Below are 21,488 nucleotides of genomic sequence, written 5' to 3' on the forward strand. Positions count from 1 at the left end.
GGGATGATGATAATGGCCCAAGACTATTTGTATAATCTTATACTCTGACCACAGAAGTGTCTGGTTATAGGTTACTTAAAGTGACAACAGCACTCCTAAAAAAAATCCAAGACAGAACAAACGAAAAATGGCCAGCTTTGGTATTGGCTCTGAAACCTCCAATATCGAATTCTCAAACTCTCTTCCCATTAATGAGGACAAAGATAACAAATGATTGGTGTTAGGATAGGAGAAAATAATTTTATAACTACCATCTTAGCAGATGATCCCCGAAGGCCCCTCTACAACCTCAGAGTCCAGCTGAATGCCCCAGCACATTTTTCACCCTAAATACTCCTGGGGTCCTGCCAGGCCCCCCACATCAAGGCCCAACTATAGCGACAGCAGCTTAAACTTTAAGGAACATTTGCTGGTCTGGTTTGGATTCAAGTGGAAGGCTTGCATCGGCTTTAGTTTGCCAGTCCACGGTGTCCTCAAAAGGAGTCACACAGCCCCAGTCAGTCGCTTTGACATTCACTGGACAGGGAAGAAATAATGGTTTAGGAAGATAAGGCTCAAAGGCCTGGCAGCATGCTGGGATGTGGCTGAGCGTTCAAGTACAGTGTGTGGCAATATCGTCAGCTTGACACCCTTCTGTGGTGACTCACTTGACTGATGGGGCATCTGGTGTACCAGCCAGGGCATGACTACCAGGCCGTGGACAGGGCTGTCCCAGCAGGCTCCCAATCTGATCACGGATGTGGCAGACCCTCTCATGACTCCACACCATGGGAGTGAAAAACCTGAGCTGGTATAAGATAAGCAGTCGGCAGACCATTAATCAGAAAGCTGATCTTCTTTAATTCTGATATGCAAAATTACAGATGGCTGTGTAGGAAACTGGAAAATATCACAAGAAAAGCAGTAAAATCATACATAATTTATACTACTGATAATCACTGTTAACAGCTTGCCAAATTTCTTCACTTGTCTTGGGTGGGGTGGTGTTGCAGATAATACTACATACATAGTAGCGTATTTTTTTCACTTAAGTATTTTCTGATGTCATTAAGTAGCCTTTGATATACTTTAAAAATCATAAAACTCTTTTCCCACTAAAGAGGCTAAAAATAACAAACAGCTGACATTAGTTCAGAGAAAATCGTTTTCAAAGTACAATCTTGGCAGATGACCCCCTGAAGACCTCTCTACAAACCCCAGAGTAGTCTCAGACCTACAGGATATTCTACTGTATGGTATACCCTGATTTATGTACCCCTTCTCTTATTGTGTACATTCAGATTATCCCTCTTCGGCCACAGTACTGCAACTCACATTCTTGTAGAGGATCACTGCCTGTGTCTCCAATTGTTTCCTTAGCATAAATTCCTGGAAGTCAAATTAGTGGGTCAAAGGCTAGGAGCCTTTTTTAAGGGTCCTGATACATCCTAGCAAATAGCCTTGCAGAAAGGTTCGACTGAATTGTACTCCCACCAACAGCGTATGGGGGCTGCCCCTTCCCTCTCACCACGGCCCCACCAGCACAGAGAATGAGCAATTAAAAAAAATCAGATGGACTTTTTTTTCCCCAGTCCACAAAGGTCACCTTGGACTCTTCTCTTTCCTAGCATTTCCAATGGCAAAAACAAATACAACTCCTCTCCCGTGTTGTTTCCATCTGCAAGCAATGTTTAATTTTCTAAAGGGCATTCTGCCAAGAAGGTAGTGTGGGGAAGGAGACAGGCAGATGGATAGAGAGACAGACAACCGCAGCCTGGGGGGTGCTGAACCCCTGGCCATGTGGCGTGGCTGATCCAAGAGAAACGGGGAGTGGTGGGTGGTTGGCTTAGTCTAGGACTCTCCAAGACAGGGCTAGGTAGGAGGGATGAGGTACACATGGGGAGCCAGAGAGTGTCTCGCCAGCTGCATACTGTGGAGAGGTCACAAAACTGGCATCGACATCTCTCTGCCAGGCAGTGGTCTGAGACCTACAGACTGGGTTCCCGGTCATGGATCTCAGGCCTGACCTGAATGCTCACTCCCTTAGTCCCCTTTCCCCATTAGGCCTAGAACGGGGATGGTGCTATTACGTTCAAGGGGGACTGCCTGTATTTTTTTTCTTTCCCCCTATAATGAGAGAGGATAGAAAATTCCATGAAAACCTGTAAAGTCCCATCTTATCTAGTCCTGAATTAGTGACTTCTTCTTCCTTGGAAAATATCCCTTTATGTCCTGAGTTAAAGTGCCATAAAAAGAGAGGGAAAATCAAACTCCAGTTGGGAAAACAGGGTCAAAAGGAGTACTGGTAAGCTGGATAGTGGTGAATCAGAGTAAATGACACAAAAACCAATTTCCACTTGTTGAAAATTTGAACATGTTCTTTACGTGTCTGCTGAAGCTTTTACAACACAGAAATCCTATCTATGTGCTGAATTTTCAATCTGTGCTTCACGACTTTACAAGAGGAAAAGTCCACATGCCTCCGAGTTGCACTGCTCTGTATTCTTTTCTGACTCTTACAAGTATGCACAGTATTTACAGATTCTTTCCCCACATCTAATATAATTTAATACACATTTTTATTCAGACAATAACAGAGTCCTGATCCTTATTTTAATGAGACTAGCTGGTGAAATCCCCTTAAGGCCTTAGCAATTATATGCAATTGCTTTTAAAATAGTTCTTAAATAATTTGCTCTTAAAATAGCTTGACAAGTCTACAGGGCAGTGGTTCTGTTTTTCCAGCTTTTAAAAAAATTTCTGAAGTTTAAGTTCCAAATAAGTTTCAAACTCAGATGGAGTATGTTGGAAAAGGCATATAATTCTGCGATTAAATAAAATCCAAAATCTCAGAATAGAGAATCTGTTGTCCTTAAGGTTCCTCCAAGTCAATAATTCGAACCCTCTCATGCAGAATAACAAAGAAATACAAGGTAGAGGGAACAACTCTGGACTGGAAGTAAAGATGCCTGGACAATGGTCTCAGTTCAACTGCTCACTGCAGGGGAAAAACCCTCAAGGGAGAGAAAGGACCAGCAGGGTAAATGGAACAGATGTCTCTATTGTGCTCTGTGCTGCACAATACTAATCGAGGGGAGTTTTCTTTCCTCTTAATTAAACCTGAGGATAGCCCCTCAATCTTTTTCAAAATCACATTTCAGCTACATCAGAACTGGTTCTAAAAATAAAATGTATTTACTTTCTTTCAACTAAATAACCTCACAATTTATGAAGTTATTTTTAAGGAAACGGGGAAGCGTTTTGGGAGCACTTTGAAGGGTCTATAAGGTGACATTTGCTATTTCAAAAGATTGGAATGGTTGCTGAGAAATCCCAGCATCTCCTTACTATACCGAGGGCAGTACAACTGTCATTCTCTATATAATGAAGATATCGCAAAAACAAGTGTATTCACTGTAACTTAAACAGAAAAGCAATAGTGCCACTAGATTCAATCCTCTATTATCCTGAGGCATAACTTAGGTTTGCTCTAAAGCCACCATTCTAATGCTGGCTGTGTTTAAACTATTCTTAAAATCTACAGCAAGAAACTGTAACTGCCTCAGGGGATTGAGAATGGGGACTGGGTACATGGGCACAGACTGGACATTCACTTTATATTTTACATTTGTTTATACTGTTTGAGTTTTTAAATCATGAGCCTATATTATTTTATAATAATAGTGGAAAGCACTCTTCTATAAATGGCGCTAAGATAACTGGATATCTATATGGAAAAAGTGACACAACCTCTACCTCATATCATACCTAACAAATGATTTCCTGGTGGATTACAGATCTAATTGCCAAAGGCACACAATAAATGAGGGAATACCTCTGAGAACTTGGGGTTGGGATTTATCCAACAAGGCATAAAAAGCACTTAGCATAAAGGAGAATACTGATATACGCGACTACATTAAAATAAGAAATTTTATGTATCAAAAGACAACCTTAAAAGAGAGTAAAAAGACAGCCTACCACATATAAATACATAAGGGCACATACAAGACTATACAAAGAACTCCTACTGATCAGTCAGAAACAGGTAGACAACCAAGTGGGAAATGGGCAAGAAACTTGAGCAGGGACTTAGAAGAGAAAATGCAGAAGAAGGGGGCTCACCCTTTCTGTAATGCAGGAAGTGTAGATTAAAACCACAGTGAGATGATCCCGCTCACCTACCAGAATGACTAAGATAGCTAATATCAAAATGCTGAAAATACCAAGTGTTTACAAAACATGGAACAACTGGAATTCTTATACTTTGCTGGAGGAGGGGTGTAAACTCGTCCACCCACTCTGGAAAACAGTTTGGCATTATCTAGCGAAAATGAAGTTATCATTCTCCATGACCCCACAGTTCATTCCCAGATGTATACCCTAAAGCAGGGGTCCCCAACCCGGGACTGCACGCGACCTGTTAGGAACCGGGCCACACAGCAGGGGGTGAGTGGCGGACGAGTGAGAGTGAAGTTTCATCTCCCGCTCCCCATTGCTCCCCGTTGCTCACATTACCACCTGAACCATCCCCCTGCCCCCACCCCCCAGTCCGTGGAAAAACTGTCTTCCCTAAAACTGGCCCCTGGTGCCAAAAAGGTTGGGGACCACTGCCCTAGAGCACACTGTGTATATATGAGAAGACATATATGAGAATGTGTAGAGCAATTTATCTGTAAAAACAAAAACTGGAAACAAGCTAGAAGTTGAGCAAAAGTAGAATGGAGAAATAATTTTAGTATATTAATGCAATTATGCGTTCTGCTACAATGAAAATAAATAAATGAACTACAGCTACACGAATGACTTTTAAAACTGTTGAGCAAAAGAAGCCAGACTCAAAATAATAAAGCAAACTATTACATTTTAGGGATGCACCAAGTCAATCATTATTTGCAGATTCTGCAGTTGTGAATTCACCTATTTGTTAAATTTATTTGTAAGTCCTGAATCAATACTCAAGGTGCTTTCATAGTCATTTGTGGACATACACGGAGCGATGAAAAACTTAAGTCACCCTGAGTCACCCAACATGCACACTCCCAGCTGAGGTCAAGCAAAGGGATGCTCTGCCTTCTGTTCCAGCTCTGTAGTGTCCCTATGTGCAAGAAGGCTGTGACATGCCTTACAAAGAAAACATGTGCTTAGTAAGTTTCATTCAGGCATGACTTACAGCGCTGTTCGTCCTGAGTTTAATGTTAATGAATCAATAGTAATACTAAATAAGGTGTCTTTAAATAGAAACCCACGTAAAACAAGGTTATGTACTGATGGGTTGACAAAAAAGTTGTAACCAGAGGCTTGTAGGAACCTAACCCCGTATTTCCTGTAGGAGCAATGGTATGATATTCACTAATTCAGTGTCTGTGGTTACTTCATGGACTGTTACTATTGCAAATAACAAGAATCTGTATTGAAGAGCTAAAAATATAAATAAAAACAAGGAATTGATTACTGTAAACATCAGATTAGTGGTTACCCCTGTGGGGAAGGAGAGGACTGTGATAGGGGAGGAGAAAGTGAGAGATGTGGGTGCTTCTGGGGTCCTGGCAAGGTTGTATTTTTGACCTGGGGGGCAGTTGCTAAACAGTAATTTGTGAAGTTGTATAATACATCTCACGTACTTCTCTATATAACAAAAAATACGTGCAAACTTACCTTAAAACACTTAGGGACAGTAAGTATATCAGTGTATTAACAGCATTCTCTGGGTGATGAGAGTAAATGTAATCTTTATTCTTTGTGCTTTTAAAATATTTTCCATATTTTCTACAATTAATATGTTACATTTAAAACCAAAAAAATTAATACATGTTAATAGAAGAAATACTCTCCCTAATCATACAAATGGCTACTTTTATTCTCTAAAGGAAGGATGTTTTAATAGGGGCAAAATGACAATTCCGTCTTTGTTGCACCAATCCGTGGTTTAGGCTGCATGACACAGTTGGCAGTTCCCAACTGTTTTTACTGTTTTTCTTCTTTTTCAGTCAAATACAATCAACAGATATTTACTGAGTGCCTTCCATATGCAAGAACTAAATTTCCCATCCTTCTGTCCTCACTGAGGAATTATGTTGACTCCTCTAGAGCCTTTTTTATTGGTAAAGTTATTACAGTAAATCAATGGTGTTTTCCTTTCCCCCACGCATGGGGAAGTCGAGGAGGACATCTCTGATGTCGCATTCTGAGTCTGCTGACAAGTTAACAACACTGGCTGAAAGTCCTTGGCCATCTGGCATCCCTTTCTATACGGTCTGCTTTCAGGGAGTATTTCCTGTTTGGACTAGGGAGAGGAAAAGGAGGGAAAAGGATTTAATAAGAATCTAAATGTCCACTGATGAAAACAAAGGAGTATCTAAAATTAGAAGTGGTGGCCCAAGATATTTGGGTGGCCTAACAGTAACCCTAGGGAAAGAGGATTCCTTGAAAAAGAAGCCTAAAATATTTCACTATGTTCACTACTCTCAGCAATAGAAAAAGCACTTCTGCTAAAGATAATCTCCAGGACAATTAAATTAAACTCCTACAACACACAAAGCTTGGTCCGGATACTATGAAAGGCGTATGAGGCAAAGAGATAAGGAGACATGAACTTTGATGCTAAGGCCATTGGACTTTTCTCCCTGCAAGCAAATAGCTGGCTTCTCTCAAATTCTAGTGTTTATTCTTTAGTCTAAACATGTGGAAAATTGTTTCTGATCTGATTTTAACCTCTCAAATGTCTTCCCCACTCCACTTATATCATCTATCCCTGGTCTTGCTCCTTTGGTGTGACCATACCCAAACCCCACTTTCTCCCTATGACCATGCTTGCCCTCCACAGTGGCCGGCTCAGGCTGCAGCGAAGAAATGCAATCCCACTGGGCTTCATGGTGATTTTCACCCCTTGTTCATTTGGTTCTGGGGAGCTTATTGACTGGACTGGAAAAAACTTTAAATGATTATCCAGCAAAGTCACCCTTTCCAGTGGAAAAAAAGAGTTTTAACATCTGTGAACAAAAACAAACTGAAGGAAAATGATTTATATATTCTCTAGTTCTTGTATTCCAAAACCAAACACCCACTAAGAACTCAATGAAAACAGACATAGCAAAGTACCATTAATTCTAATCTCACAAAATTAAAACTTCTATTTTTTTCAGATCTGAGGTAGATCCAAATATACTATGAACAATCTATGAGTGACTAAGCCAATTTACAATGTCAACAAGATTTTTCAATACAGATTGCTTAACCTAAAAGAACCATTCTTGGTGATGATTTCAAAATGCAAATCTGATCATGTCATGTCTTTGCGTAAAATACTCACTCAATGATTCCCCATTGTTTCTAGGGTGAAGATCAAGGCCTTCCTACCTTGACTACTCTAAGAATCGCTAGCCTGGTTTCTTTACCTTTTTACCACTTGAATCCATCCTACTGCACATCATAACTACATGAACCTCCTAAGCACATAGCTTAATAACTACTTGTTGAATGTTGTTCAACAAATAGCATTTTCCCACTCGTAAGCTCACCAATACCTACTGCATGTAGAATAAATTGCTTGCCCTAGTAGAGTGGAATATGTAGTTACAATTTACTTGTGCCCACCAGTTTTCTAACTCCCATTCTTCTGGTTCATTTGGAGAAGTTCTTCTAGACCCCAAGCAATACAGGTGGGTCCAGTGTCCCACTGATGTCACCGCATTGGCAGGCATGTGATCCAGGCTGGCCAGTGAGAGGACCCCCTTCCTCCTGGCCACAGTGGGTCAGTGATGGACAGGTAACTGATCAGAGTTCATCCATGGGGTCTAATATATGAATGCTCTTCTTCATGGATGCAAAATCTAAATGTATTGGCTGAGGGTGACCAGAGATCCTTTTTTCCTATAACATGGCAAACATCTGTCTGCAAATGAAGTTTTATTTTGTTTTGTTTTGTTTTTTAAAAGAGGGAAGAAGAGCCAAGCAAAATAATAATTTGGGCTCCTGGATTCAATTGCGCTCGAGGTTAGATTCACCCTGAGATTTCACAAAATTGTAAGCTTATAACTTCCACTTTTTCCCTAAGCTACTTGGGTTTCTGTCATTTGAAGGTCTTTCACAAGACGTCCTCAATGCTCTTCTTTGCAGTCATTACTTGCCTCCAAGTAAAGTCAGCAAACTTTCTTAAGGGCCATTTAGTAAATATTTTAGACTGTGGAACAAGAGGCAAAAATTAAGGGTATTACATAGCTCCTTACATAAACATTTAAAATGAAACAGTTTAACAATGTAAAAACCATTCTTATTTTATGAGCTGTGAAGTAAAAATAAAAACAAACAAACAAACAAACAAACAAAACCAAGGTGACAGGCTGGATTTGGACCATGGGCCATCGTTTTCCAACCCCTCTTCCAGTCAAACTGGTTTACACGAGCCATGAGCATGCTGTAAGCCTTTCACTGCAATGTTCTTGCTGGTGATGTTTTTCTCCCCTGGAATGTCTCTTCCCTTGCCACTATTACCCACCCACCACTCAAAGCCCATCTAAATGTGAACTCCCACCTGAGGCTTCTCTGATACCACAACAAAGTGAGGTCCTCTCCCCTGAATCCTCGAAGACTCTATTTTTCTTCCGGTCTTGACCCTACCTTGCATTGTAGTTATCCTAATCCTCTTGCAGCTCCTGCACACTGTGAATGCTTAGTCAGTTTCTTTGGAATTGACAATATCTAAAGGCTACACTGAAAAAACAAAGAAAACCCCCAAGAAACAAAAAACTCCACAGGACTGAAGTAATTAGTAAAGGTTTATGGATCCACCAGAAGCACAGGGTAAGCCATGGAAGCCAGACATTTCTGAATCAGAATTATCTGCCATCATAAAACAGAACAGCTCTCACTCCAGCGTTGCCATGACAGCCGTACGTACAGCCACTTGTTTGCTTGTGTAGGGTGGTTATGCCCAACAAGTACGACAGAAGGGGCATTTCGGACATTTTGTTCCTGGTGGGGCGGGAGACAGGCACGTTGGTCTAGACTTTGATGGACTCTTGTGTCTCAGTCTGCTCCCTCGTGTGAGCCGTCAGCAGTCCCTTCTGACTACTGCGTAGTGTTGCCCAAACGCAGTCATCTGGGCCTCAGCCTCCAATCTTCTTACCATTGTATGTGTTTTAATATAACAACAGATACTATAACATGTAGTATATAATGTTAATATATAACATTTTAATATTTTTCTCTAAATTGATCTTCTTAATAAAACAGAAGCATCTACGTTAGTCCATTCTAAATAATAAAACCTCATTATTATTAAAATGAAGAAGAAAAATTTGCCCAGGCACCATTTAAAACTTTCAAGTACCTCAGTGCCACAAGGCTCACATTTTGGACATTTCTGTTCTCAGTTACCAATCTTTTTATTTCCTCTTGCAGAAACATAGCATCTATTTTCCCAAGATCTATTTAATTACCCCAAAGAGTGAAATTAGTTAATAAAAAATGTGTTATGTCCATTTCAGGCAAGGTGTTGACAGTCATTTAATATTTTTCCCCTCTTAACTTTGATATCATTTGTCTACACTATCATCATCATCATGTCAACATTTACTTACTGTGTTTTGCATTCCTGGGAGAGCAGGATTTTTAAAGATAGTTTTATTGAGGGATAATACTATGAAGTTGACCCCCTATTTTAAGTGTACAACATTGAGAGAGTTGTGTAATCATCACCCTTAATCCAGTTTTATAATGCTTCTATCAGCCCCAAAAGGTCCCTCCTGGCATTTGCAGCCAAGCCCTGTTCCTGTAACCAGCCATAGGCAACCACTGATCTACTTTCTATCTCTAGAGATTTGCCTTTTCCAACATTTCACCATAATGGAGTCATACAATGTGTGATCTTTTTTGTCTGGCTTATTTCACCTGCAGAAGTTTATAGTGGGCCAACAGCTTTCAAAAGGAAGATGAAATGAAGATGGTAACAAACACTGAGTACTAACTTCTATTGAATACTCGGTATGTACCAGTCATTCTGCCAAGCTTTGGGAGGCATTACCTTATTTAATTTTTCCAAACAACCTCAGGAATAGGTATTATTATTCTCATTTTTCAGATGACAAAACAGAAGCTCATAAAGTTTAAGGATCTTTGCTTAAAGTCAATTGTCTAATTAGTGGATGAGCTGGGATTTGAAACTAGCCCTAACTCTTAGCCACTATGCTATCTGCCTGGTGTTTAAAAAAAAAGTCTCAAGATGAAACCAACTGAGATTTTCCTTTAAAAAAAAAAAAAACAACCAAAAACCAAACTAACAAACAAAAACTTTTCAACTCACAGGAGAAAGCAATATACAGTTCACAGTGCTAGGGAAAAAAACCTTTGAGGATGCCTGGAAGGGAAGGTTCACCACAGTGGGCGCTCCAGCACCTTCTCAGCACAGCGAGTCTCCATGGGGCACAGACCACCCCACCCCTCCGCCTTCCAGGCTCGCTGCTCCTGCCGCCCAGGCAAACCGGAAGAGGCCCGTTCCTCGCAGTATCCTTCATCATATATGCTCTTGCCCTCAATCTACTGCAGTCTTTTCACTTTATTTAGAAAGCATGCATTGGCAGACATAAAAAATAATATATTTAAGGCTGTTTATGAGCAAATTTCCTCAAAAAGCCTCAAGCTGGTCCATTTGTGCCATCTGTTATAAGGGAAACTAGAAACCACCTGTCTGTCTGCCTGAGCTCTGCTCTTATCAAGGAAGTTGTAATTACCTCTTTGGTGAAGGATTTGAATCATTACAGTAAATCCCTTATTCAGCACATATTGTATTAGGAAGGCATTCTGACCCTAAAACCCAGGGTTTTTATCCCCTTGCCCTGCACAGATGCAATAAAACCTCAGCTCTCCAAAGCCTGGCAGAGTGAATTGTGCCTTAATCTTGTTTGTTACTCAATGATAAATATTTACTAAACAAATATTTCCTGCACACTTAACTACATGGCAGGTGCTTTGCAGGCACTGGGAACACAGCAGAAAACAGGTGGAGAAAGGCTTCTGCTCTCAAGCAGCTTATGTTCACTCACAGTGAACTTCAAGGCAGGGTATGAGCACAGGCTGGGTGGAGGAAAAATATCAAAACGCCCATTTGCATTCCTCATCCGATCCTTATAAGATTTGTATTTTATATATGCTTTCTGATGTGTATAAAACAATGAGTAGGATAAGTAAATACTTTATAAATAGGTAAATAAAAACAACAGACACGTATTAGAGGTACCTGCCCCAAATAATTTTTTCTGATAGTATTTCGATCATTTTAGTGATTACAATTGTTTAGGAAACACTATTCTTGTGTGTTTGTGTTAATGAACAAGTAAACAACACATCATTTTAGATGGTATTAAGAGCTACGAAGAAAATAAAAAAAGCAGTGTGAAGGTGACTGCCAAGTGGGAAAGGGTGGGTGGGGTGATTTGGATTCCACGGATGGCACTGCTTCTTTCAGGAGTAACATCTCAGCTGAGAGGTCCACGCAGGAGAGTGCTCAAGCCTCCTTCTCTTAAACACCAGGGCATCTTTTAATTTTAACCATTTGGGATTAAAACAAAAACCAAGCCCCATTTCCTCCTAAGCACCCTCACAGTCTCTTTGCTTAATCATAGAGCCTTTTCTCGGAACACCGTGTGAACTTAATGGAAAGGGATTGATTGATTGATTGATTGATTGATTGATTGATTGATTCTTGGCTGCGTTGGGTCTTCGTTTCTGCGTGAGGGCTTTCTCTAGTTGTGGCAGGCGGGGGCCACTCTTCATTGTGGTGCGCGGGCCCCTCACTATCGTGGCCTCTCTTGTTGCGGAGCACAGGCTCCAGACGCGCAGGCTCAGCAGCTGTGGCTCACAGGCCCAGTTGCTCCGCGGCATGTGGGATCCTCCCAGACCAGGGCTCGAACCCGTGTCCCCTGCACTAGCAGGCAGACTCTCAACCACTGCGCCACCAGGGAAGCCCAAGGGTCCCATTTTGAAGGGAAGAACTATTGAAAGAAGATCAGTAGTAAAGGCTGGCCTGGCTGTAGCAGAATTCCCAGTAGTGGCTGGTAACAGCAAAACATAGTTTCTCTGCAAGAAACTGTTTCCTGGTAAAGCTAAAAAGTCATTCCATTGGGGGAAATAAGTGTGTGCCTTTTCAATGAAGTCTCTATGTGCCCTAAAATAAATATGTCGCTTGTTTCTTTTCGGAAGAAAGGAATTACATAAATCCCAAACCAACCGACAAACGGCCTGCAGACGTCTATTCCCTTGTGTGAACTGCCGAATCTCCAGGTCCCTACAGAACCGAGGACGAGGTTAGACACCCTAGATATTACACCTCGGTTTTCTGGATCACTCTTTCACTACCTGAGGTATATAACATTTCTGAAGTTCTACTCACTTTTTGTCACTATATTCATGTTAATTCGCCTAGAAGGGTATTTGTGGTAAGCCTTCTACAATGTCATCCTCCAAGGCCCACACCACGTCTCTGCCAGCTCCTCCCCTTATCATCACCCAGGCTTACAGGGACAAAATGGCACTCTGCATATACTTAACCTTTCTCTCATCCTCCCAGGAAACTATGGAAAGGAAAGGAGAATCTCCCCAAGGGAAGAATATTGCAAATCATACAATTTAGGAAAATACAAAAATGAAAGCGAATAAAATGTATTTTCCAAAATAAGAAGTTCTTGCACCATCGAGCAGTTGAATGAGTCCAGCTGGGTTGGGGCCTAAAAATCTGTATTTAAAAAATGTTCTCCTCACTGCCCACAACTCCAACCCCAGCCCTGTGGTTCTGATATGCAAGCAGAGATGGGAACCACTGATCCTTGGCTTCTACAGAATTCCAAGTCAGCTTTGGAGATTACTGGGAAATGGGAACACACCAGGGACTTAGTAGCATGCACCTTGGTGATTATTTTGTTCCTATAAAATTTTTGATTTATTCACATGGATCTTGTTATTATTTTTGACACAGCAAGTAAGTGTAAACTTCTTCGCCAGTGTATTAATAAAGTGTCAGTGCTAATCTGTGATTTGGTCAAAAGAACTGAAGGAGTTCTGAGGAGACGGATCAGTTTAAGCTGGAGGAGTTTGGGCAAGTTTCCCTTGAGTTGGAATGTTCCCATTTTCCATTTTGGGGTTTCAGATTAAGGGGGCTGTGGTCAGCCTTGCAGCTGGGAAAGGAGAATCGGTGTCAAGGGCAAAATGAGCCCCCCGCTCTTTGCTGAAACAAGACGTGGCAACAGCATATACACAGCCTTGCTTTGAAAATAACAACTCCCACTGGTGTAGACTGCTTACAACCCGTCAGGCTCTGGGCTGAGCACTTTTGGTCTCTGCCTCGTCCCAATAACCCAAGAGGGCTGCCCTGACTTTGCAGAGGGGTAAGAGGAAGTTTGGAGAGGTTGAGTCGTTTTCTAAGAGCCAGAAAGCGGTGGTGCTGAGACTGAAGTGAGGCAGCCTGACTCCAGTACAGCCTCTTCTGAACACCTGTGCCCGCCGCTCCCCTCCAGCCTCCCCCTGGCCCCTCACAGAGCCCTGGGCATGCATACTCCACAGGCCCGGCGCACAGAAGTGCCTGGAGATGGTTGATGCAAACACAGTGAGCCCACTTTTAAAGGGAATTTGCTTGAAGCGCCCTAGAATCTGTTAAAGCAGGTAAATCCCAGTTCCAAGATCAAATGTTACAAATAACATTACATAGAAAATAAAAGAAAAATGGTTTGGGAGCCTCTGAACACTTTCATTGGTTGTCTGTTTTCAGAGAATACCTGCCGTATTTGATAAACAGACTTCTAGATGAAAACGCTATTCTTAACAATAGTGAATTAACAGTTAAGTGCAAGAGTCTGGGGTCAGACAGAGCTCCAATACTGCTTTGAATCCTGGTTTTGCCACTTATTAGCAGTGTGACCATGAGCAACTGTGCCCCTCATTTTCCTCCCCTGCTTAAAATGGGGATAATCAATAATAACTCTACCTCAGAGGATTGGTGAGAATTAAAAGGGATCATACACATAATACACTTAGCATACTGAAGCTTGGTACGCCGTAAGCATTCCCTAAATGGTAGCTATGATGATTAGGATATGCTTGACTTGTCCTGAAAAAGTGATTCTTTTATTTTAAAATGAAACGTGGACTTAAGGACACAGTACTTGTACCATCTATAAATCCGAAGGCACTGATTCAAACAGAAGTGAAAATAAAGCTGAAACTGCACCAGTACCTGCACCAAAAGGAGAGAAAAAGTAATCTGCCTCCAGTTCTAGGGCTTTCATCCCAGGATCATCTCCCCTTTTAGCATAGCCCTGTCACTTGTGTCTGCACAGCAAAGCCCCCAGTGGAAAACACACAGAGGCAAGTTCAGAGGCGCTCGGGTTGTGTTACCAGGGCAGATCAGTCCACCGGGATCAAATAACCTACGCCCAAAGCCCAGAAGTTCATGTTCAAGTGGAGGTGTCAATACTGAGCTGCGGCTCATCTAGGGACCTTAATTAAGCCCCAGCCTCTTTTTCAGGGCAGGCCGACAGGAGGTGTCTGTTTTTCCGTCGGCTCTCACAGAAAAGCTGGTGGCGTTACGGAAAGTGGGCCTGGGAAAGTGGGCGGACAGGCACTGCCCACCGGCCCACACTCATTCTGGGCGTGTCTAGGGAGAGGATCTGAATTCCCGGGTGCATTTGTGACAGCTGCCTGAGAAGCCCACATGGAGAGGGTGGGTGAAGAGACAGAGTAATAGGATAACACTTCCTTCTTGGCGTGGGCCTTCCCCCAAGGATGATTACACGCTCTTAAAAGCAGCGCTGCACAGGTTTCACACAAAAGCTGCTGGAGATGGTGCTGCTCGTTCTTATAACATTCTGCAAGGTGAGCAGCCAGGGTCGCCATCATTAAGTGGACAAGGTAGGCTGAGCCAGACCCTCGGACATTAGGGCTCAATGAATGGCTTAGTTTCTTGGGGTGGTGGGCAGGCCACTGCAGCAGCTTCCCTTCCTTCTTTGCCTTCTAAGCCACAGGTTTCTCAACATCTAACTCTCCCATCCCTGTCCTCACCCCTCCACCAACAGGCTAAATACTGGTTCTTTAAATAGGGAGGCTCTTTTAGGAAGAAAGGCGAAGGGAAGACTCACTGAGAAACTTCCCACAGGGAATGCAAGGTTGAGTGGGAAGAGTTAAGGGCTCTAGGAGCAGGTGGAGCGAGGGTGGGAATCCTTCCGACTTCACCTCGCTCTCCTTTGAAAACCAGGGAAAATGTTACCCCAAAGGGCCTCAGTGAAGACTGCATGAAACTATATCCATAAAGGGCCGGGTGCCATGTCCGGCACTAGAAAGTGCCCGTGACATAATAGCAAGCATTGATAACTTCCTGAGCTTGACAAACTAGCAGAATTAAGGAAAGGAATAAATAACCTTAGGTTCTGGGCAGTTATATCTGCCTTTCCAAAGTAAAACTAACCAGGAAGAAGGATGCCAGGGCTTTGCTTAATTCACATATCCAAGGCCACCTTACTTTCTCTCCTCCCTCCCACCCCATAGTTTTTGGTAAAAAACAAAAACAAAAACAAAAAGGGGGCATGTCCCAAAATATATATTTTTTAATACATAAATATTTATTTTTTTAAATACAGAAAGAAAACCTATTGTTCCTGTTTCTAGCTATAAAAGCAATTTGTGCTCAATGTAGAAATCAAAGAAATAATGAAAGGCAAAAATAAAACTAAATAAAACTCCCCAAATTAAAAATAAAACTACCAAATGATCCAGCAATTCCACTTTGAAGAAAACGAAAACACTAACTTGAAAAGATATCTGCACCCCCATGTTTATTGCACCATTATTTATAATAGTCAAGATATGGAAACAACGTTAAGTGTCCGTCAACGAATGAATGGGTAAAGAAGTTGTGGTACATATATACAATAGAATATTATTTGGCCATAAAAGAGGAAGAAATGGTGCCATTTGTGACAACGTGGATGGAACTTGAGGGCATTATGTTAAGTGAAATAAGTCAGACAGAGAAAGACAAATACCATATAATCTCATTTACATACGAAATCTAAAACCAAAACCAAAACCAAAAAAATCCACTGAGCTCATAGATAAAGAGAACAGATTGGTGGTTGCCAGAGGCAAAGAGGTGAGGGGTGAGGGAAATGGAGGAAGGGGGTTAAAAGGTACAAATGTCCAGCTATACAATAAATAAGTCATGGGATGTAATGTACAGCATGGTAACTACAGTTAATAATACTTTTTGCATATTTGAAAATTACTAAGAGAGTAGATCTTCAAAGTTCTCAACACAAGAAAAAAAATTTTGTAACCATGTATGGTGTTGAATGTTAACTAGACTTACTGTGGTGATCATTTTGTAATATATACAAATATCAAATCATTATATTGTACACTTGAAATTAATATAATGTTACAGATCAATTAAACCTCAATAAAACAAAAAACTAAACAAAACCAACTATCAACGTTTCCGCCCACATGTACCACATGCTGACTGTTTTAGAACCTTTACATGTATACATATGCATTCATGCGTATTTGTTTTGCCCATTAAAATGGCACCATAGCTTACATACTCTTTTATTCTGCTTTTTTTCAACGAAGTAGTTTATTATAAAAGTATGTCCATGCCATTAAAACTGATCAGCAACATAATTTTTAATAGTTGCACTGTAGTCCATGGCTGTGTGATAATTACCAAATCATCGCCATTGTTGGACACTGAAATTCTTTTTTTTGTTGTTGTTATAAATAATACTGCAATGAAAGTCCATCCACCTTTGCAAATACCTGTGATTATTTCCTTACGATAAATACTTACTGAGTCAACAGGTTAGCCCATCTGAAGCCATCTGACCCCTGTTTCCATACTATTCCCAAGAAAGGTCATGCTGTTTCAGAATCCCACCCACAGCGGGTCAATTTGGTCTCACACATGGACCTCCCCTTCTTCGGTCTCTTGGGTATATGGATTTTGTTGCTTCTGTCAAATGAGCCCATCAAACCACTGAGACAAAAATGGGGCTGATCTAATCTAGGTTCAAATCATTCCTCCAAAATAAATGTGAGCTCTAAGAGGAGACTGCTGTGAACCACTGCAGTGTTTCAGAACAAGGGGGTGGTGAGAGAAGGGAGGGGAGGTTTGTTCTGCCTCAGCCTCTTCTCCTGAATTGAGAATTACTGGCTTCCTCCAGTTCATCAATCAGCAAGCCGTGTCTGAACACTGAACTACAGCAAGGGAATGAATGAGCTTATATATAGTAGGTACACACATGCTGAGCACAAACATGTGACCCTGGAGACACTCCGGCAGGTAAAATGTCCTTTCATAACCCTCATGGGCTCAAGGGGGAATGTTCCTCATGCATTTTTTTTTTAAAGGGGAGACAAAAGGATATGTGATAAAAAATTAATCTGGGTTGAAGACTCAAATATTCATAATGAGTATTTCAGCTAGTTAAAAAGAGGCATTTCTCCAACGCCTGATGGTCAAGAAGGGACAGCTGGCATTTTGGAGTTGGCAAATTCCTCCTGAAAGATCAATGTTGTCTCTGTATTTGATAGACTGATCTGGTCTAAGGTTTATTTGTTGAAGTAGATAATGTAATATTCAGACCATCAGCGTGTGCACGCATATGCTGTTTTCCCTTAACCCCTTTGCCTCCGTGAAACTTTCAGAACCTGAATGCTTTACCCACTTAGTGGACAGTCACAGTTTCTGACCAGGGGTAAAGGGAACTTCAAATGATGTGGCTACCAGGGAAGAGGAAGAGACAGAACAAACAGTGTTCAAGAACTACAGGTTATCCAAAATTCTACTGAAACTAAGAAAACGGAGTCCTTCCGCAAGTGCCTTCTACCATCCCCCCCATCAGAATCTCTGCCTGCTTACAAGGACCACAGAGCGAGCGAGGCTTGTTGTGATGTCTGCGAGGAGCAGGGTCACTGCCGTGGAGCCTCAGGGCTTTTGCACTGGTATCTGGGGGCCCGTGCTGGACACCTAGGCTCGGGTGAGGGAAGCCATTCCCCTGGTGCGCCTTTGCCCATAACCAGAGGCAGTGAGTGGTCTGGGGGAATTTCCCCTGGTGGGCGGGGGGGGGGCGGCTGCCGCTTTCTGGGTAAAGCACAGTACGTGTAGGCAGGGAAGAGCTCAAGAAATGAGTTGCCTGGAGCCAACTCATTCTGCAAGCTGCTCCCCAACAGATGATGGACCGTCGGTGTGTTTTGCAACTGCTCAGGGTGGGGGGCAAACTCCCAGTGGGTTAGTGCCAAAGCCCAGGGCCTTGTGTCCTTCCAGGATACTAGCTGAGATGAGTGAAGAGTAGTAATAGTTAATATTTACACAGGGCTCATTTCAAGGCAGGCCACGGAGGGCTCCGTTCTCATTATCTCCTCAATTCCCTGCCACAAACCCAGCAGATGAGGAGCCCGGGTATATGAGTTTGGTGTTCTGGAAAATCACAGAAAATCTTCCAGGTCGTTTTTTTGTGCTGGGTCTACCCCAACCCACCTGCTGCCCTCATCTCCGGAAGTACTCGGCCAAGTGTTGTGTTTACATGTTTTGAGAGGTTATATTGCCACAAGAAACAGCCCAAATTCCCCTACAGGCCCTATCCAGGAAAAGAAACAGGCTCATGTGCCACTTTTAAATTGCATGGGGTATAGGAGAATAACTCTAAAGCCAAACTAGTCATCCGGATGCCGATGTGCTGCGTTCAGATGGAGTCAACAAAACTAGATGAGCATGCCCCGCAGGGCTCTCAGCATGTGGCAGCATCAGCTTTCCAAAGGACCTGTGTTCTAAAGGATCAGGTGCACTGTGGTTAACCGAGGGCCGTACCGTGCAAAAATAGTTTCCTTGACATGATTTATGGAAACAGCTACTTACAAAGGATTTGAATTTGAGAATGGAGTGGCTAAAGATAGAGAGACTATTTACTTAAGAACTGGCATGTCCAGGCCACCATCCAGTGAGAGCAAAAGATTTGTCTCTATTTCTAGGAAACTTCAGGACATTCTGGCCTGACACATCGGGTGACGAGTATATAAAACTCAGTTGCTATGTGGCTAATTTCTAGGCCAAGTACTTCAGGCAGGTGAGAAATTATCTTGTACATCTTCTGTGTTAACAACAAGCTCTGGATAAAGGAATTCTTAGCTCATGAATAAACAAGTTTTATTTTTTTCAAAATGAAAATGGATTTAGTTAACAAATAGTTATGAAGCATCTACTCTGAGCCAGGCCTTGTCCTGGGTGCTGGGGATCCTATGATATACAAGACAGTACGATGCCTACTCTCATGGGGTTTAGAGCATCTTGAGGAGAGATGGACAAGTAAGTGAGTTATGAGGCAAGATAAGATTTCAGAGGGAAAGCGCTATAAAGAAAATAAAACAGGGACATGTGGTAGACAGTGATGGGGGGTGGTCAGAAGGGTCAGGGCAGGCCGGGGCATATGAGGATCACGGAAGAACCTTCTAAGGCAGCAGGAACAGCTGTTGCTAAGGTCATGTGGCACGAATGAACTGGACTTGTACAAAGAACGGAGTAAGCACAAGAGCATGGCAAGCAAGGAGACAGCCATGTGAAGTGAAGCCGGAGAAGTCAGGTAAGGTAATCAGCAAGGGCCCGGTCACGTAGACCAGGATACAGAGTTGAGATTTTATTCTGTGTGCAACTAGAAGGCACTGGAGAGTTCTAAACAATTTCCTGGATCCGAAGCGTTAATAAACATTTGATGTATTTATAGAATTAAAAATTAAAAAACAAAACAAAACAAAACAAAACCACCCACCCCCGAAAATCTCAAAGGTGAGTACCATTTCCTAAGTGGGGAGCCCAAATTCTACTTTTTGCAAAACTGATTGTCCAGAAATCTTTGTCAACATATTTTATGTGTCTGCTCATTCCTATAAAAAACAAATTTGTATTACTAAGTTCCAGGAACTGTGCTGGGTTGCTGAGGAGATACAATGGAGAAGACATCATTGGCCCACAGAGACTATGAGACAAATAACCAGGCGATGACAACTTGCTGTGATAACACACTATCGGGGGATACGTGCTTCCCTAATATGCAGGGGTTCCCCTACCCAGTCTAGGAGGGAGGGTAGGGGCGAGTGGTGAGAATTAGGAAAGGCTTTCTGAAAGAAGTGATGTTGAATAACACAGCTTCCCTGGAGGTGAGAAGACACAGGGCAAGGTTGAGGAAGTGAAACAAGTTCGGTAGGGTCCAAGCGGAGGGTTTAAACAGAGTCAAGCAAGGGTGTATCACCCAAGGCCTCTCAGTTAATAAGGATTCTGGAGTTTATGGTATCAATGGTGGGGGAGGAGCATCAAGACTTTAAAGCAGGGGAGTTCAGGTTTGCACATCCCAAGGGTTACAGTATAGAGAATGAGCTGGAGAGACCAGTCAAGGGTCAAGAAGACCAGAAGGGCAAGGCTTGGGCAGGGGTGGAGGCAGCAGGGATGGAGACAAGTGGGCTGGTGTGAGAGGGGCCGAATTGACAGGTCCAGATGACTGACGAGAAGTCAGTGATCAATAAAAAGGACCGTAAAGAAAGCTGGCCAGGTTTCCAGGCACCAGATGGAGAGTGGTAAAATGCATGGAAACAGGAAGCACAGGGTGAGGAAGAGGGATGGGCACAGGGTTGTGAGAGAAAGCCTTCGTGCATGAAGTCAGCCGGCATTGGGGCTCGGCAGACAGTTGGACACATGGGTCTAAAAAGAACAGGCAGAAGGTCCAGGATACGGACAGTCTTTGGCATGTTGCTGGCAACCAGAACCACAGAAAGTGGTGCGATCCGTTGAAGAGTTAAGAAGAAGAAATAACAACTTTTAAGAGCCTTCAGAGGAGACAAGCAGAGAAAGAACAAGGAAACCAGAGTGTGTGGTGCCACCCAAGACAAGCCAAGAGAGGGCTTTTAAACAGAGGGGGCCGTTGACCATGTCCAATACTGCGAGAAAAGAAGCAAGATGGGGGCTGAGAAGGGTCCGTGAGGTGTGACAGGAAAGACACTGGTGACCTGAGCAGAGTCAGCAGGGTAGCTAGGGACAAAGCCCAGGCTGAGCGGGGAGGGTGGAGCGGGGGGCAGGGTGGAGTCGGGGGGAGGAAGTGGAGACAGGAGGGATGCCTATATTTAGTCTCAAAAATAGGGATGAAACAAATTCAGCTCAGAACTGTCCCCACATTAACAAATCAAATGTGGATTTTCCAAACACTGGAAATAACTCCAGATATAAAAAATGGGAAATAAAAGGGTCATTTCAGAGGAAACTGCCTGAGGCAAGAAAAGCTGAAGAAATCCTCTCAAGATGTCTCCCTTCAAATGCCTTGCGGGGTGGCGGCCCAACAGCCTGGAGCTAACGACCCTGTGTCCCTCCCGGTGAGCTTTGCCCCAGGTATAGGGGAGGTGATGCCAGGGAACCAGACTTCAACTGCAGCTTACTGTCCGTTCTGAGCAGCAAGGGCAGCATGCAGGGGAGGAGAGCACCGCCA

General features: G+C 42.7%; 1 protein-coding gene across 5 annotated transcripts in view; it reads right to left on the bottom strand.

The window, feature by feature from the left end:
- Positions 1-21,488, bottom strand: part of ARHGAP26 (Rho GTPase activating protein 26) — a 470,301-nt gene that overhangs the window by 24,706 nt on the left and 424,107 nt on the right. The window contains exon 21 of one of the 5 annotated variants that reach the window (XM_082454138.1): positions 98-6,265. The exons of the other annotated variants lie outside the window; for them this stretch is intronic. Coding sequence (XP_082310264.1) covers positions 6,184-6,265 — 82 coding nt within the window. The 3' untranslated portion in view covers positions 98-6,183. Of the gene's footprint in view, positions 1-97; positions 6,266-21,488 lie in introns of those variants that run through there. 5 annotated transcript variants of the gene reach the window in all.

This window comes from Balaenoptera physalus (assembly GCF_965194825.1).
Source record: "Balaenoptera physalus genome assembly, chromosome: 3".
Classification (NCBI taxonomy): domain Eukaryota; kingdom Metazoa; phylum Chordata; class Mammalia; order Artiodactyla; family Balaenopteridae; genus Balaenoptera; species Balaenoptera physalus.